General features: G+C 42.1%; 1 protein-coding gene across 5 annotated transcripts in view; it reads left to right on the top strand.

The window, feature by feature from the left end:
- The window catches only part of LOC122554192 (ATP binding cassette subfamily A member 4b), a 151409-nt gene that overhangs the window by 113712 nt on the left and 19271 nt on the right, over positions 1-18426 (top strand). For 4 of the 5 annotated variants that reach the window (XM_087990479.1, XM_087990478.1, XM_087990480.1 and 1 more), the window contains 12 exons: positions 734-832; positions 2238-2427; positions 2972-3066; positions 3882-3914; positions 5974-6079; positions 9047-9121; positions 11421-11590; positions 11769-11946; positions 13888-14003; positions 14125-14272; positions 15437-15560; positions 18190-18319. In XM_087990479.1, the coding sequence (XP_087846605.1) occupies positions 734-832; positions 2238-2427; positions 2972-3066; positions 3882-3914; positions 5974-6079; positions 9047-9121; positions 11421-11590; positions 11769-11946; positions 13888-14003; positions 14125-14272; positions 15437-15560; positions 18190-18319 (1464 nt within the window). The remainder of the gene's footprint in view (positions 1-733; positions 833-2237; positions 2428-2971; positions 3067-3881; positions 3915-5973; positions 6080-9046; positions 9122-11420; positions 11591-11768; positions 11947-13887; positions 14004-14124; positions 14273-15436; positions 15561-18189; positions 18320-18426) is intronic. The other variant, XR_015758111.1, reaches the window with a different exon arrangement.

Below are 18426 nucleotides of genomic sequence, written 5' to 3'. Positions count from 1 at the left end.
CGTACAGTAACTACACCAACTGTAACTCATTGACTGCATTGCACTTTCCAATACCGTGAAGATGTGAAAGATGCCTTATGAATGCAGATCATTGACGTACAGCACCCAAAATCCTTCAGTGCATTCTGATTTTAAAACCATGTTTTAGCATCATTTGAAACTGCCAATCATATTTATGTAATTCCATGTCAATTAAATTTGAAACATTTTAAAAATACAAGTAAAACTTTAAAATATTGACACTTTTGATATTTAAATTCATATTTGTACACATTTGTATTTTAATTATTTTTATTGATTTTGAAAATAATGCAGATGCAACTTGGCATGTAATTTTCAGCAATGTGAAGATTTTTGTTTTTGTGAGATATTTACATTTGAGTGGAGGTAACATATAAAATTTAAATCATATTACCACTGGTGCATTTATCTCAGATTGTTGGCATCGGTATTCCCTGGGATCTCCTTCAGGTTTTATTTGACAGCACGTTTTATAAGGTGTGAGCCCTAGAAAATTCAAACCAGATTACCCAGGAACCAAGAAATTAATGCAAACTGCGTACGCTCATGACATATGGACAACCCCCTCAGTTTAACCTAAGATCGATGTTAAACAAGACTACATTCTTTAAATCATTAAAATTTGGAAAAATGGTCATGGAAAAATCTGTTAGTCTTAGTCTTCATTGTGTGCATTCTTTCCTTAATATGTTCTTTCTCTTCATTTTGACAGCAACGAACGTCCATGGAATAAGAAGATGGGTCAGTTGATGGAGGTGCTGGTGAATAAACCTGGATTTGGGACTCGGTGCATGAGGGAGAATCCCATTGTGTAAGACAGTTGATAGTCATGTTATCACTTGCTTTTCTGATATTTTGGAGTGAACGTTTGTGAGGTGATTGACAGTACACATCCTGCATTTTGGCCGGTAGGAGGTAACCTGTGGCAGCCAAATTTCCTGTGGCAGCCAAATGTGGAGGGGCTGGCATCCAATTAAAGATGGCAATCTGCACCTGAGAGATTCCAGTCCATCAAAGGGCTGTGCCACAATAGTGCCACTGTTAGAGCTGGCCATTTTTGAGTTTGCTGAAATGTTTGGTGTTGGTAGCGCTGTGGCATAGATTGGGAGTCCTAGTGGGAGTAGGCCCAGAGCCTATACTCCTGGAAGTGGTAGGCCTGGAGCCTGTACTCCTGGTGGCAGTACCAGAGCCTGTAGTCCTGGCAATGGTAGGCCCAGAGCCTGTACACCAGGTGGTGATAGGCCCAGAGCATGTAATCTTGACGACGGTAGGCCCAGAGACTGTATTCCTGGCAATGGTAGGCCTGAAGCCCAGATTCTTTGCAGCAGCAATGCCGAGAGCAAGGATTCCTGGTGGTGGTGGGCCTGGAGCCTGGGCTCTAGGCAGCAGTGGTACCCGTAACTTGGACTCCTGGCAGTGGTAGGCCCAGAACCTGAAATCCAGGTGGTGGTAGGCCTGGGCCCTGGGCTCTTGGAGGCAGCAGCAGCAGAGCCAGGGTCTCCTGGGGCATTGGTGTTGTTATTGCTCTTCCCAGAGTGGGACATCTTGAGGACTGGAGCACAATACAGATACCTTGCAGAAGCCATGCTTGAGACCCCTATTTGAACTAAAGATGAACCCTTATTTAAATAATTTCTTTTTATCTGCTGGATTGTGGTGGCAAACCCCATTTTACTGTATCTTCAAGATGTATGTGATAATAAATTAATCATCCATCAGATTGCACCTTTAATGGAGAGGCCCACTTGAAGACAGCTCGGGTATATTTGAAGAAATTGGTTCCTGGTATCCAGGCCCTGAGATTAGGTTATGGTTTGATGTTAAAGAGGACCAAAATTGTTGTTTCCAAAAGGATAGCCATCGCCAATAGGCTGTCTCACCCAGTCCATGGGGCACCCATACAGGAAGGTGCCCCCTCCTGAATCTGCTCGGAGGCCCCTAGGTCTCAGAGGTTGCTTTCTCCACATGGTTGTGAGATTTCCTAGGTGTGGGCAAAATGCCAAGGAAAATGGTCTTTTGTTGGTCACTCCAGTGGCTCAATCAGCAAACTGATGGGTAGCCAAACTCTGCCAACGTTCCCATCTCCCAGAACACCTGGAAATTTTCAGCCTATGTACTGTTGTTAAGAACAAGCTAAGTATGTCTCAATGTAAGAAACCTAGCTTCAAGATCCTGCATGCATCTCACACTGATGTCTTGTATCTGTTTTCATTCAGAGGTCATCCCTGCAGTAATCAATCCTCTGATTGGAAGATTCCAAAAAGTGACCCCACGATTGTCAACCTACTACAGTCCCCATTCTATTCCGGCAGCAACCCTTCACCATCCTGCCAGTGCAGTACAGGAAATCGATTGATTATGCTCCCAGACTGCCCTGCAGCAGCTGGTGGTCTTCCTCCAGCAGAGGTATTAATCATAGGCTTTTCTAGTTCAAATCAGTAAAAGAGAGGTGTGTGCGAAAAAGAGAGACAATATCTGCATCTATGCAAGTGTGATGCATGAGTGTGTGAGAAGTGATGTTAAGAGCAGATTGTGTCAGAACATCGTATTGAAGTACTGTTCAATGTTATCTCGGCTACTAATGAAAGTGAGAAAAAATCATTTTACACAAGTCCAACAATGTTTTGTACAATATAAAAGCAAAATACCGGAGGTGCTGGGAATCTGAAATAAAAAGCAAAAAAGTGGTGGAAGTACTCAACAGGAACAGGTAGCATCGTGAGGAATGAAAGAGTTGAGTAAACCTTGCATCAGATCTTACATTCATTCTGACCAATGGTCCTCTTCCCTTGAAAGGTTGACTCTGGGTTTCATGCTCCAGAGAAACACTGCCAGTATGTCCAGCACTTTATTTTCATTTGTTCTTTTCTTTGTTGAATGCTGCTTAATGTTTAAAAGCTAAAGCAAATTTTACCTCTTGTCAAAAACTGAGTTGCTTTCTCCATTACAGAGAGTCCAGCATACAACTGACATCCTGCAAAACCTTACCCAAAGAAATATATCAGACTTCTTGGTCAAAACATACCCGAAACTAATAAAAAACAGGTATGGTCCATTCTATACATGTCTCCAAATTCAGCAGCAAAAATTCACAAATAAAGATTTTGGGATCTCAGCAACTTAATGAGGATGGAATTTTGCGATCAGTTTGCCACTGACCTTGGAACTAACAATTTCTGTTCTGTGGGTTTTGCCAAGTCAGATATCCAAGTCAGCGATGTCATCAAACAGGCTAAGCAGTTAATCACACCGAAGAATTCTCAGGACAGCAAGTCAAGAAATAAAATGCATTGATTATCATTCACACATTTATAAACTTTAAAGAAATTTGAGATGCGCACAAATAAAAACTAAAACATAAACATTTTTAAAAACTCCTACATTGTTGTATTGTTCTATCAGAAGTTAGAAATTAGACATTGTGCAAATACAGAAGTGGTTTTTCAGGGCCATAGAGAGATTGTGCATGAGTAGTAATGACACTGTTGCCATTACAATCCCAGTTTTACTTCAATTCAGCAAGGGATAACTTTTCAAGATTTTTTTTTACAAAATATTACAGCATAGAAGGAAAAGTTTAACTGATTTCCTGAAATTGCCATCTGCCGGGACTTAACAGTGCGTCATGTAGAGGAACATCATCTGGATGCTGGCCTGCAAATCCAGATGGACAAGCACCAGAGGTTGTTTCCATTTTCACAGTTGTGAACACAGGCTGTTCAGCAGTCAATATAAATGCCAAACATGGGCCATTAGAAGCTGTAATTAAAGTATCTGGTTCTCATCTGACAGTTGGTTTTGGAAAAGGTTTCTAAACATTTGCGAAGATTAACCTTTCTCACTTTTGTCTGTAATTTCAGCATGAAGAGCAAGTACTGGGTTAATGAACAAAGGTATTGAATTGTTCTCTTCATAATTTGTAAATCCCTGCTGCCTGGCTGATTCTTGACATAAATGGGTAGAAGTGGACCTCAGTGTGAATATGTTACACACAATATGGCTTACCTGATTGAAGTTTCATGATTACAGCCTGGAAATTATACCATGTGATAACATCTGAACACTTAAAATGTTCAGGTCAAATTTCTCTGCTATTTTAATGGAGCTATTCATCCATTTATTTTTATCATACGGCATAGTTTCCGTACATAGTTTCAGAATTACATCTGTATTGTAGTCAATAGTGAATTTGGAAAGCAAAATAAAAGCACTGCAGAAAATGAAAACTTGAAACAAAAACAGAAAATGCCGAAGACCCTCAGCAGGAATCATCTGCAGATGGACACAGGACGCAAAAAAGCTGCACTCAATCGGAGCGATGTGATCCCCACTGGGGTCACCAGTCCAGAATTTGGAGTGTAGGCTTTGATGTAACAATGTCTGTTGTGGAGCTCCAACTAAGTGCTAATGGCCGTGAGGCCTCTTGGCCCCTTTATACCATTCATTTGTAGACATGGCCTGACTGCCTGATTTTGTAGACCTGAATAATTGTCCTTAAAAACCTAATGGGGAGCTACTTGGTTTATACTTATATACAATTTGGATTAAACACACTATCCCTCAGTACGCCCCTAACCCTCCACCTCACCCATCTCCTTCCTGATCTCATAGGCCTTGAGTCACAGCAACCTTCAAGCCCCAAAGTGAGCACACACAGAGAACCAGTTCAGGAAGCACTAATCTACGTCCAAACCATCAAACAACGAGTGCTCTCCACAGATTGTACCACATTGTAAAGTGCATCCAATCATTTCTGGATTTGTGATAAATATATTCGTAGTCAGTTAGAAAATTAGAAAATAGGCATGGGAGCAGGCTGTTGAGCCCAGCGCTCCTGGTCTACCATTCAGCGTGATTGTGGCTGACCCTCTGTCTCATCACCATACTCCCACTGTCTCCCCACACTGCCTTGCTAGCTCCAGAAATGACGTCTATCGTTATGGGTCAATTGATCTTTGCGACTTGAGTTGTTAAAGTGGAGAGATACAAATCAGAGAACAAACAAAGGGCCATTTTTAAATTCATTCTCAGGGTTTGTTGCCCAGTACTTAAGAACTGATGTGGTCCATATGATTAAGGTCCTTCCACAGTGCAGTCAGAGAGAAAATTCTACGACACTAACTCATCACCAGATAAAGAACCATTTCCATGTCTGCATGGTGTGTGACATCGAGGCTAACTCCTACTGGTTACTACAGTGTCCCCATTGCTCTTTGAGGTAATATAATGTTGCCAGGGAAGCCTTGGCAAGTTGTTGCAGTGCATCCTCTCGTATTACACACTGGAACATGGGGCAAAATATTCCCACGCCTCCAGAGACCAGAGTGAAGGTGGGGCTAGGAACAAATTTGGAAAATGTGTTGATGTTCTACATGTTCCCACATTTGAGCCATCTTGTTAGAGATGGTGTCAACATTACGGGGCCAATGGGGGAAATGTTGATGACATTGGTTGTTGAATGGGACCTCCATGAGACTAGGGTTTGGCAGGTAACTGGAACTGACAGCCTGGTGGTAGACCAGGGGCCATCAATGTCTGCTCTTGATTCCCACAGCCTACACCCACAGCAATGAGTCCGCTAGATTTACTACCCGCTCGTTGTGTTAAAGTTCCAAAATGCTGCAGGGAGTGCCTCTGTTTTGTGGTGCCCTCAATCTAACCAACCTGCTTTAGCAATGCCCACCTCTCCCTTGGCCTGCCACAGTTTTGGCACCTCTGACTCATAAACCCACCATTGTACTCACTGTCCCGAATCGAATGGCAAATGCAGAGGTGGTCTCATAATTGGCAAAGGACATTGTCCTGTTCTGTGGTCGGACTCCAATAAAGAGAGAGCTTACGTCTTGATACAGAGATGGAAATGATTTGAAAATATTTGATGGAATTGCTCATATTTTGGAGAATGAGGAGCACAAATTGTAAGCTCGATGTTCTGTTGTTTTAATGTTCTAGATACGGTGGGATTTCAATAGGGGGAAAGCTTCCAGTTTTACACATCGACCATAAACAGATCGATGTCTTTTTCACCAAGTTGGGCCGTATGTTCAATGTCACTGGGGTAAGTCACATATGCATTTATTATCAACCATTGCAAACTGCGTCTCCGTCCAGACTGCTGTGATTGGTTTAGTGTGCTTTACTTTGTGGCATTTACCCAAACAAAGAAGCAGTTCCTAAAGGTGAACAGCACAGAATGACACCATTTGGCCCATCATGTTTGCTAGCTCTTTCACCAGAGCCATTTGGAATTAGTTCCAGAGTTCTATCCTCTTCCTTCCCTCCCTCCTTTTGCTCTGCTTCAGCTTTCCTTTTCATAGATGAGTCATCTTGGCTTTGACCATTCTCTGTGGTCAAACACCAACACTCCACATATTTTTTTCAAAACTGATTAGAGAGGAATAAAGGAGCTTGAACTAAAAGAACTTTGGCAAGCTCTTAATATGTCATCCAGCAGCTGCTGGTTAACCTAGACCCATATCTGGGCATTATCAGATGCCTATTTCTGATGAACTGATGGACATTAACTAGTCCAAACTATATAAACTGACAGAGAAGCCGACCCATCCTCTTGCCTTAGCTGGGAGGCAGAGTGAATAGGTTAACCACTTGTCACCACATCATTAAATAAGTAATCAGAAATCAAAATCATGAGTTAATATTTATTATCCCCACATTTAACAACATATTAATGCTAAACATTAAGGAATGAATTCTTGGGCCATCAGGATTAGAAATGAGGGTGTGTGGAGGGGATCCAAATGCCAGTGTTTGTTGGCAGTGCCAGTTTCCTCAATGCCATTGCAGCAAGGCCGTCCTGAGATCCTGCCCAGTTCATTGAGAAAGTCCCTTCACATTGATAGAGATCCCATTGTGACACTGTTAGGAAACATGTTCTGATTTAGATCCAGATGCACTAGCTGAACCCATTACAACTGCTGTGTGTGGCAGACCAAGTGGATGGAGGCAGACACACAGCAGGGGGCCATTCCCAAGAGAATTCAGTGGATCTTGCCGAAAGGGTGAAATTTGCTGAACTCAGCTGTTGGGAAACCGATGCCAGGGGCTGGCAGCAGGTGGCAGGAAGATTAGGCAGACAGCACTTGGGCAGTGCAGAGAGGCTTCAGTCAATCCCCTGATATCATGGGGGTCAATAGGAAAGGGAAAGGTTCCTGAACACCTTTGTGAGGGGCACCCTGAGCATGGGGGAGACAATGAGGTCTCTGTGCTCCCCTCATCCCCCAACCCTGCTGAGCCAAGTCATGCAAGGAAACAGTACCCACTGTATTGGCTGACATGAGCTACTTCAATTGGCCTGTGTTAGCTCAGTCCCACCCTTATCCCTGCCCTGATGCCAGGTAATTGTCCACCAAACTCATCTAATTACATGGTGTCCTGACTGTCCCCTCCACCTCTTACACTTCCTCCAAGGCAAGTATATGACCAAGCACAAGTCCAAATTACGTTTTTCTCCTTTAATATACAAAACCTGCACGAATAAAACTGCACAAAGTATTTGGGGCAAATCTCGTGACTGAATTAATGAACTTGAGATTGTTAACTGAGTATTAACTGGACATTACAAAATAAGATAAGATAGTAATCCCAGGCTTTAACAATGTGACTTTAAGCTCAGCCCTCAGAATCACTGGGGCAAAGTTGATCCTCTCTCCTCCTCTTCCCTTGTGCTTTGCTTCCTGGGATGTCAGTACAGTCAGCTCCCATGTAGCATGTGTTCTCTAGACCTGTCTCTCTCTCTCTCCCTCCTGAGTTTGTTTTATTGATTAGATTCCCTACAGTGCGGAAACAAGCCCTTCGGCCCAACAAGTCCACACTGACCCTCCAAAGAGTAAACAACCCTGACCCTATATTTACCCCTGACTAATGCACCTAACACTACAAACAATTTAGCATGGCCAATTCACCTGATGTGCATATCTTTGGACTGTGGGAGGAAACCCACGCAGACTCGGGAGAATGTGCAAACTCCACACAGACTGTTGCCCGAGGCTGGAATTGAACCCAGGTCTCTGTTGCTGTGAGGCAGCAGTGCTAACACTGAGCCACTGTTCATTCACATTATGTGATTTCAGTGGCATTTAATGCCCAACCCTAATTGACCTGGAAAAGGTGATAGTGAGCCAGCTTCAGGAACCCACCGTGCTGTTGGAAGGGATTTCCAGGATTTTCACCCAGTTACAGAAGGAACGGCAATATCATTCGAAGTCAGGACAGTGTGTAACTTGGAAGGAAACTTGTAATTTGTGGTGTTCCCAAGTATGTGCTGCCCTTGTCCTTCGAGACGATAGGGGTTGTGGGTTTGGAAGGTACTGTCTAATGACCCTTGATGAGTCATTGCTGTGCATCTTGTAGATAATATACACGGCTGCTGCTGAGTATCAGCAGTGGAAGGAGGGATAGGGTTTTTAAAATAATCATTCACAGGGTGACTGCAACGTTGGCCAGGCCAGCTTTTTTAGCCCATCCATAGTTGCCCAGAGGGCATTAAGAGTGAGTCTGGAGTCACACTGCTGTGAGTCTGGAGTCACATGTACAACAGACCAGATAAGGATGGCAGTTTCCTTCTCTAAAGGATGTTGTTTGATTAGCTCAGTTAGTTGGATACTGGTTTACAATGCTGAGTGATGCTAACCGCATGGGTTCACTTCTCACGTGAGCTGAGGTGACTAGGGAAGCTCTTAATGTCAACCTCTGCCATTACCTAAGGCATGGTGACCCTCAGATTAAACCATCACCCACCTTGTCTCTCTCTAATGAGAAGTGGAATTATGGTATTTTTATCTTTAAATCTGTTTAAATTTCTTCTCTCGGGGATAGAAATGTCACTCTTATAGAGTATTAAACTTCTATACAGTGTACTGTACACATGAGCAGACTGTAAAGGCATCGTATCAAATTGGTAGGCTGTATTCACGGCTCCCTCTAGTGACAGAAAACCTTTACAGCATGCCTATTACAGTCTTCGCAGTTTATCCGTATGGTTTAACTTGTTTATTTTTCATAATAGGGTAATAATACAAAGATGACGTTTCGAAGTCTGAATGTTTTCCTGAAGCATTTGGAGACTGAGGATAATGTCAAGGTCAGTTTCTGCAATCTGACATCCTCCAGGAAAGATAAATTATTGAAAATATTTAACTGAGTCATAGAATCATGAAGTCATAGAGTCATAGAGATGTACAGCATGGAAACAGACCCTTCGGTCCAACCCGTCCATGTTGACCAGATATCCCAACCCAATCAACCAGCACCCAGCCCATATCCCTCCAAACCCTTCCTATTCATATACCCATCCAAATGACTTTTAAGTGTTGCAAATGTACCAGTCTCCACCACTTCCTCTGGCAGCTCATTCCATACACAAATCACCCTTTCCATGAAAAAGTTGCCCCTTAGGTCACTTTCATATCGTTCCCCTCTCACCCTTTAGTTCTGGACTCCCTGATCCCAGGGAAAAATATTTGTCTATTTATCCTATACATGCCCCTCAAAGTAGAGTCCTAAAGCCGGAGCCATGACAATGTAAATTAAAATGTCTAACATTATTATTTCAGGAGAATTTATATTTCTTAGATGTTATTTTAATATATGTATATATACTTGGACTTCCATTGTTGTGTGTGGTAATTATTTTTCCACCTATTAATCATCAGCTGCTTTGGTACATTTTGAAGTCTAAAGGATTATACCCCATTCCTGGAACTATACATGCACAAGGTACAGCGGTAGGCCATTCAGCCTCTTGAGTCTGCTTTGCCATTTAATAATGGTTGATCTGACTGTAAGCTCAACTCTGTATTCCTGCAAACCCCTGATAACCTTTCAAGCCCTTGCTTAACAAGAATTTATTCACCTCTGCCTTTAAAATATTTAAAGACTCTGTTTCCACTGCCTTTCCAAGCAAAGAGTTTCAAAGATCATGATGCTCTGTGAGATAAAAACTCACCACATCTCTATTTTAAATGGGCAACCCCTGATTTTTAAGCAGTGACCCCCCCCCGGTTCTGGATTCACCCATAGGAAGAAGCATCCTCTCCACGTTTACCCTGTCCAGAAAATCTCCCAGGATCTTGTGTATTTCAATTAAGTCATCTCTTATTCTTATAAACTCCAGTAGATTCAAATTTACCTCATAAGACATCCAGCTCATTCTGGGTATTAGTCCAGTAATCCTTCATAATTTAATTACTGCCTTCAGCACATTTCCATTCTTCCTTAAATAAGGTGATGAATATTGTCCAGACGTGGTATTACTGAAGATTCCTGAAGAAGGGCTTATGCCCGAAACGTCGATTCTCCTGTTCCTTGGATGCTACCTGACCTGCTGCGCTTTTTCAGCAACACATTTTCAGCTGTGGTATTACTGAAGCCCTGTATAACTGAGGCATAACCTCCCTAGCATCATTTCTAACTGATGATGAAGAGCTGAGCTATGGTCAGCACTGAATGGAATCTGTTACCAAACTATAGAACCCTGCCAATATTATATTCCATTAAACAAATCATTTCATTGCTTGACAAAGTGAAAAATAATGTTACATTTCCCAACGTTAATGTTCTTCGGAAGCAAATTATACAAATGCTGGAAATCACAGCAGGTCATGCAGCATCTGTGAAGAGAGAACAAACTAAGCTCGTCAGAAAAGCTCTGATGAAGAGCCATCTAGATGTGAAACATTTGCTTACTCTCTTTCCACAGATGCTGCCTGACTCACTGTGATTTCCAGCAGTTTTTGTTTGCATTAATGTTCTTCATCTCAGTGAGCTCAAAGATCAAGCCATTGCAATTCATTTTATAAGAATGAATCAATAACTAAAGTATTAAGCCAACAAGTGAGTTGAATGGTGCAGTACATGAATCTGAGCCAGCTAAACTGACATGTAATCAGCAACATTTACTCCATGGGAAATTTGAAAAAAATAAAATGTTCTAGCATTTAAACAGAGGGCAGCCCTGTCTTCATGGTATCTGTGGAAAACTTCTCAGATCTCTCGCCTGGGATTTTTAAATCATCTTACCAGCATTATTCTGTAGCCTATTGTCAGGAGGTGTGCAGCTTTGGTCTTTAAGTGCTCCAGTGTTTAGCTGTTCTTTACATAGCATTCCTTTTGCTGAACCAAGATTGAAAATATCCAATTGAGTGGAGGATATAACCTGCGTCTTGTGGCTCTCACTGTGGCACACCAACTTATGCCGCACTTTTCAAAGCTGCTTTAATGAATCAGGATGTGAAGTCAATGGGTAAATGCTGACCCTAATGTAAATGTGGTCTCAAAAGTCACTTTGTTCTTGAACTCTTGAATTCTAAAATCTGGTGCCAGATTTGGTACTGAAGGATCCCCTGCCTCTCTTAATGTTTCATTGTAACGGACTGTTCCAGGTATGGTTCAACAACAAAGGCTGGCATGCCATAGTAGCATTTATGAATGTTGCCAACAATGCGATTCTCCGAGCAAACCTGCCTGAGCTTCATTACGCAGAGGACTATGGCATAACTGTTATAAACCACCCACTCAACCTCACAAAGGAGCAACTTTCAGAAGTTACTGTGTAAGTTCATCAGAATCTCGGGCACTCCTAACCACCAGCAATTTGCAATCGTGATGAATTTTATGATTTACAATCTTTGGAACATAACCTCTGAAAGCATGCTGTGGCAATCAAATTAATTATATATTAGCTTCTCTCATTAGAGCTTCGTCGTATTTACTGATGTTCCTCCTTTCAGTCTAACTACCTCAGTGGATGCAGTGATTTCAATCAGTGTGGTCTTCGCCATGTCATTTGTCCCAGCCAGCTTTGTGCTCTACCTCATTCAGGAGAGAGTTTCGAATGCTAAGCATCTGCAATTTGTCAGTGGAATGAGCCCTACTACTTACTGGGTGTCTAATTTTCTCTGGGATATGGTATGTTGCATTTTGCCATATGACTGAATTTGTAGTTAATTAGAACTTGCAGACAATAAATGTGGTTAACAATATCCGATAACATGTTATCCATCTTGAGATATTTAGTATTACAACTTTAGTGTGAAAGCATAACTCTATTCATTAACACAGTAGAATTGGAAATCTGTGATGCCCAAACATTTAAATAAAAGATTTTAACTTTTAGATCAGCTTACAGGGTCCAGTGAGGAATATCTGAATTAATCCCAAGGAAAAGAGCATATAATTGTCAATATTTATCAGAAAAAAGAGGTGTTGTAGAAGTTTTCTTCTTGCATTTGTCAGGACAAATGCAAGGATGCAAAATTTCAAATCATCTCAATAACTTATACAACAGAGAGTGTGGAATATCTACCCATTGCTTCCTTCCTGACAATGTCTTGGTCACTCACAGTCAACTTGTCAACCAATCCGCATAAATTGTCGTGATTGTTTGAAATTTGGAATTCTTGCATTTATCCTGATTGGAAAAAGCTGAAGTCCTTCAGCACATGTCTCTCTTTTTGGCAATATTCCAGCTCTAGACTACCAAATGAAAATCCCTTCCATCCAATTTTTGAGATGTGTTTGGTGCCTCTGAAATAGAATATTGTCATGCATTGGATCAGTGAACTAAATAGACTGTGAATATATTTTGAATTCTGGATTAGTGGTGCTGGAAGAGCACAGCAGTTCAGGCAGCATCCGAGGAGCAGTAAAATCGACATTTCGGGCAAAAGCCCTTCATCAGGAATATTCCAGCACCACTAATCCAGAATCTGGTTTCCAGCATCTGCAGTCATTGTTTTTACCTATATTTTGAATTGCAGATTGTAAGGTAATTTAGGAATAGAATGCTGACCTTGTGAAGGAGTCTTTTTGATGTGAGTTTGGGGGGAGGATGGTGGTATAGTGGTAATATCACGAGAAAGTAGTTAGATTAGATTAGATTAGATTACGTTACAGTGTGGAAACAGGCCCTTCGGCCCAACAAGTCCACACCGACCCGCCGAAGCGCAACCCACCCATACCCCTACATTTACCCCTTACCTAACACTAGGGGCAATTTAGCATGGCCAATTCACCTAACCTGCACATTTTTGGAATGTGGGAGGAAACCGGAGCACCCGGAGGAAACCCACGCAGACACGGGGAGAATGTGCAAACTCCACACAGTCAGTCGCCTGAGGCGGGAATTGAACCCGGGTCTCTGGCGCTGTAAGGCAGCAGTGCTAACCACTGTGCCACCGTGCCACCCACTAGTCCAGGATCCCAGGTTAACGTTCAGCAGACATGGGCTCAAATCACACCAAAGCAGATTGTTAAAGTCTGTAAGTTAAAGAATAAACAGCTAGTCTAATGGTGACCACAGTTGATTGTCATTAAAACCCATCCAGTTCCCTTATGTCGTTAAAGGAAGGAAATCTGCTGTGCTTACTTGGTCTGGCCTACATGTGATGCCAGATCCACAGCAATGTGGTTGACTCTTAACTGCCTACTGGAGATTTAGGGATGGGCATTAAATGCTAGCCCAGATAGTGATGCTCACATCCTGTGGACAAATAAACATAAATTGATTAAATAATTGGAGTTTTCCACCAGTGCATTTGTTCTGAGATGCACAGTTTGAATTTGATGCTTATCTTGGCTCTGATATCAGTGCACAGGAGCAATGACGTGCTGTGGCATTTGAAGTTGCAGTTTGATGGATAAAGAAGAAAAGGTGTTTGTCACATCTTATCCTTTCCAGTCCTTCTGGAGAGGCTGAACCTTCCTGAGAATATTTAGGTAGAACAATGGACCTCAACATGAGAGAATATGAGCTGAAGTGTTTTGATGTCACTTTTGTGAGTTATGTTTTCAGGCAGCATTTGTAACATTGTCTTGAAAATGAAACCTGAATGTCTTTTTGTTTCTCAGTGTAACTATTCAGTAACCACGGTGATGGTGATCTTGATTTTCATTGGCTTCAATAAGAAAGCTTACACTTCTCCTCAAAACCTGCCTGCATTCGTAGCTTTGTTGCTGTTCTATGGGTAAGACCAATCTCAGCAGCCTATCTCCTCTATGTTTTCTGCTACCTTTGCTTCATTTATTAGATTTTGTTTCTCAATGTTAAGGCCAGCAGTGTAACTCCTGTATCTCTCTTTTTAATAGATGGGCAGTGACTCCCATGATGTACCCAGCATCCTTTGTTTTCAGTGTTCCTAGCACAGCCTATGTGGCTCTGTCCTGCATCAATCTCTTCATTGGTATCAATGGCAGTGCTGCCACTTTCATACTTGAGTTGTTTGAAAATAATAGGGTAGGTTCTCTTTGGTTCTCATTTGTCTCTGAATCATGCATTAGTTTTACCATTTTTGTCAAACAAGGAAGAGGTTTGATAATTTATCTGGTGACCATATTTGTTGATCGGACAGAGAAGTGAATGCTGAATGATGAATGAGCTAATATCATGAAACCATAGAGTGGGTGCAATACTGAAGATCATTCCGCCCATCATGTCTGTATTTGCTCTCTGCAAGGGCAACCGAATTAGTCCCCCTGAATCCCACACCTCCTTCACCCACAAAGCTCTGGAAACCTTTTCTCTTCCGACAATCATCAAATTCTTTTTTGAAATCCATGATTGAATCTGCCTCCAGTGTACTCTCAGGAGAAAGTGAGGACTGTAGATGCTGGAAATCAAAGCTGAAAAATGTGTTTCTGGAAAAACGCAGCAGGTCAGGCAGCATCCAAGGAGCAGGGGAATCGACGTTTCGGGCACAAGCCTGGGGAGGGGCTTGTGCCCGAAACGTCGATTCTCCTGCTCCTTGGATGCTGCCTGACCTGCTGCGCTTTTCCAGCAACACATTTTTCAGCTCCAGTATACTCTCAGGCAATGCATTCCAGATTCTAACCACTCACTGCATAAAACAAGGGGTTCTGCATTTCACTTGTGGATATTTTGCCAGTTGTGATTGCCATTTAAATGTGCACCAGTTCCATCCAATGTGAACACTTGGCTGGTTCTATAAATGAATCCTCAAAAACCTCTTGCTCTTAAACACATGTTAACGCCAATTAGAATTCTGTTGTTCTGTCAAAGTTTAAAAGTGAAAGAGGGCAATAGATGGACAACTGTGTGTAATAGATGAGCTGCTACAGCATTGACTAATAGGTTATTGGCAGTGGGACAAACTAACAGATGGATTGCAATGATAAAGTGCAAAAGATGCTGACTGGTAAATGGTATTTAGTGGCTGACAGATGTACGATGTAATGGATGGCTGGTAATGATCAGCATGAGTAATGATCAGCAGTCATGCAACATGTTGAGTAGTTGGCAGCGATACAGGGCAATGGATGGTTGGCGCAGATACATGGCAATAAATGACAGTGATACTCAGTAGCCTGGTCTGTTTTTTCAGTAGTGTTTGGTCTGTAACCAGTGTCTATCACTAACAGTCATGTTTCCATTCTGTTCCAGGCATTGCAATTGTTCAATAAAATGTTGAAAAATATTCTGATTATATTTCCACATTTCTGCCTGGGAAGAGGTTTGGTCGATATGGCCATGAATCAAGCAGTGACTGATGTGTATGCTAGGTTTGGTAAGTCTTCAGTTTATTGATAAAGAGTATTTTAATTCCAGGTTCTAATGCGGTGTGAACTCCTTTCTTGTTCATTCATGGGATGTGGATGTCACTGACCGCCCAAGGAGCCTTGGTGAATCTCTGCACAGCATCTTGTAAATAGTACACACTGCTGCTACTGAAATGGTGGAGGGAATGGTTGTTTGTGGATGTGCTGCCAATCAAGCGGGCTGCTTTGTCCTGCTGTGGGCAGTAAATAAGTCATGAGATGGTCATCCTGGGTTCATGGTTAGGTTAACTACAAAATGTTGTCCTTTGCTTTTAGTGGCAGCCTCCAGCTATTGGTTATAAACATCAAAACATAAAAAATAGCTGCAGGAGTAAGCCATTCGGCCCTTCAAGTCTGCAACACCATTCAATATGATCATGGCTGATCATGCAATCTCAGGATCCCACTCCCATCTTCTCCCAATATACCCCTTGATCCCTTTAGCCGCAAGGGCCATGTCCAGCTCCCTCTTGGATATATCTAATGAACTTGTCCCAACACCTTTCTGCGAGAGAGAATTCCACAGGTTCACAACTCTCTGTGTGAAGAAGTTCTTCCTCATCCCCGTCCTGAATGGCTTACCCCTTATTCGTAGACTGCAACCCCTTGTTCTGGACTTATCCAACATCAGGAACATTTTTCCCACATCTAGCCTGTCCAGTCCCATCAGTATTTTATATGTTTCTACAGGATCCTCCTCCCCTCATTCTTCTAAATTCCAGTGCCTACAAGCCCAATCGATTCAGTCTTTGCTCACATGTCAGTCCTGCCATCATGGGTATCAGTGTGGTCTCTCTCAGTAGCAAGAATGCCCTTCCTCAGACTATGAGACCAAAACTGCACACAGTACTCAAGGTGTGGCCTTGCCAAGGCCCTGTATAACTGCAGCAAGACATCCTTCCTCCGATATTCAAATCCTCTCGCTATGAAAGCCAGCATGCCATTAGCGTTCCTCACTGCCTGCTGCGCCTACATACCAACCTGCAGCAACTGTTCCACCATGACACCTAGATCTCATTGTACCTCACCTTTTTCTAAATTGATGCCATTCAGATAATAAATTGCCTTCCTGTTTTTGCCACCAAAGTGGATAACTTCACATTTATCCACACTGTTTTGTACTTGCCAAATATTTGTCCACTCAGCCAATCTGTCCAAGTCACCCTGCAGCCTCATAACATTCTCACAGCACACACTACCACCCAGCTTAGTGTCATCTGCAAATATAGAGATATTGCATTCAATTCTTTCATCCAAATCATTAATGTTTATTTTGAAAAGGGTCCCAGCACTGAACCATGCAGCACCCCATTCGTCACTGCCTGCTACTCCAAAAAGGACCTATTTACTTCCTGTCTGCCAACCAGTTCTCTAACCATGTTAATGCATTACCTTCGATACCATGAGCTTTAACTTTCCTTACTAAACACTTCTGTGGAACCTTGTCAAATGTCTTTTGAACACCCAGATACACAACATCTACTGATTCAGCCTTATCCACTCTACTGGTCAAATCCTCAAAAAGTTCCAGAAGATTTTGCTTTAGTGAATCCATCCTGACTAGAACTGATTCTGTCACTGCTTTCCAAATGCTCAGCTATTACATCCTTAATAATTAACTCCAGCATTTTCCCCACCACCAATGTCAGGCTAACCGGCCTATAATTCCCCATTTTTCCTCTCCCTCCTAAGAGTGGGATTACATTAGCTACCCTCCAGTCCATTGGAACTCTTCCAGAGCCTACAGAATGCTGGAAAATGATCAACATTGCATCTGCTATTTTTAGGGCCACTTCCTTAATTACTCTGGAATGCAGACCATCAGACTCTGGGGACTTATTGGGTTTGAATCCCATCAATTTCCCCAATAACATTTCTGCACTAATAACGATTTCCTTCAGTTCCTCCTTCATGCTTGACCCTCTGTTCCTGAGCACTTCCTGAAGGTTACTTTTGTCCTTCTTAGTGAAGACAGATCCAAAGCCATTTTTCAACTGGTCTGCCATCTCTTTGTTGTCTATCATGAATTCATTTGATTCAAAGTGCAAGGGACTTACATTTGTCTTCACTCCTCATTTTCTCTTCACATATCTGTAGAAGCTTTTGCAGTCAGTTCTTATGTTTTTCGCAAGCTTACTTTCATATTCTATTCTCCCCTTCCAAATTAAACCCTTTGTCCTCCTCTGCTGAATTTTAAATTTCTCCCAGTCCTCAGGTTTGCTGCTTTTTCTGGCCAATTTATATGCCTCCTCCTTTATAAGCCAATAGTTTGCCTATGGGCAAAAACAGAGTACTGCAAACACAATGTTCCTGGAGACTGTGACCGGAGTGACATGCATTGCCCTTCTGACACAGAATGAGCCTGTGAACACCACACACCATATTGGAGGCTTCAGTGCACATTTCATGTCCAAAGATAACTGATGCTAGGCAACAGGTTTCTTATCCTGTGCGTTACGTGGGCAGGCCGAAGCATAACATACTTCCTCCTTAAGGTTAAGACTATGCACAGTTCTAATTCTGATTGGAACTCAAAATTGTTCTCATTGGTTAGAAACGTTTGAGCTTAATGGTAATGGGCTAAACCTTGCTTTACAGGTGAAGATTTTTATTTTAGTCCATTCCATTGGGAGTTTGTTGGCAAGAATCTTGTTGCCATGGCAGTTGAAGGAGTCGTCTACTTCCTTTTAAATCTCATTATCCAACATCGCTTCTTCCTCAACCACTTGTACGTACACACTTTTCTCCAGCTTTTAATCTCTCCTTCCTCTGTGTCATATTGTGGCTAACATTTTATTTTGTTGTATTTTACCCAAGCTCACTCTCCATATTCTT

The sequence above is a fragment of the Chiloscyllium plagiosum genome, unplaced genomic scaffold (genome assembly GCF_037043375.1).
Source record: "Chiloscyllium plagiosum isolate Xiang-an unplaced genomic scaffold, Cpla_swu_hap1 HiC_scaffold_9, whole genome shotgun sequence".
In the NCBI taxonomy this organism is placed as follows: Eukaryota; Metazoa; Chordata; class Chondrichthyes; order Orectolobiformes; family Hemiscylliidae; genus Chiloscyllium; species Chiloscyllium plagiosum.
The sequence above is the reverse complement of the archived record's forward strand: the minus strand, read 5'-3'. Positions and strand labels throughout refer to the sequence as shown.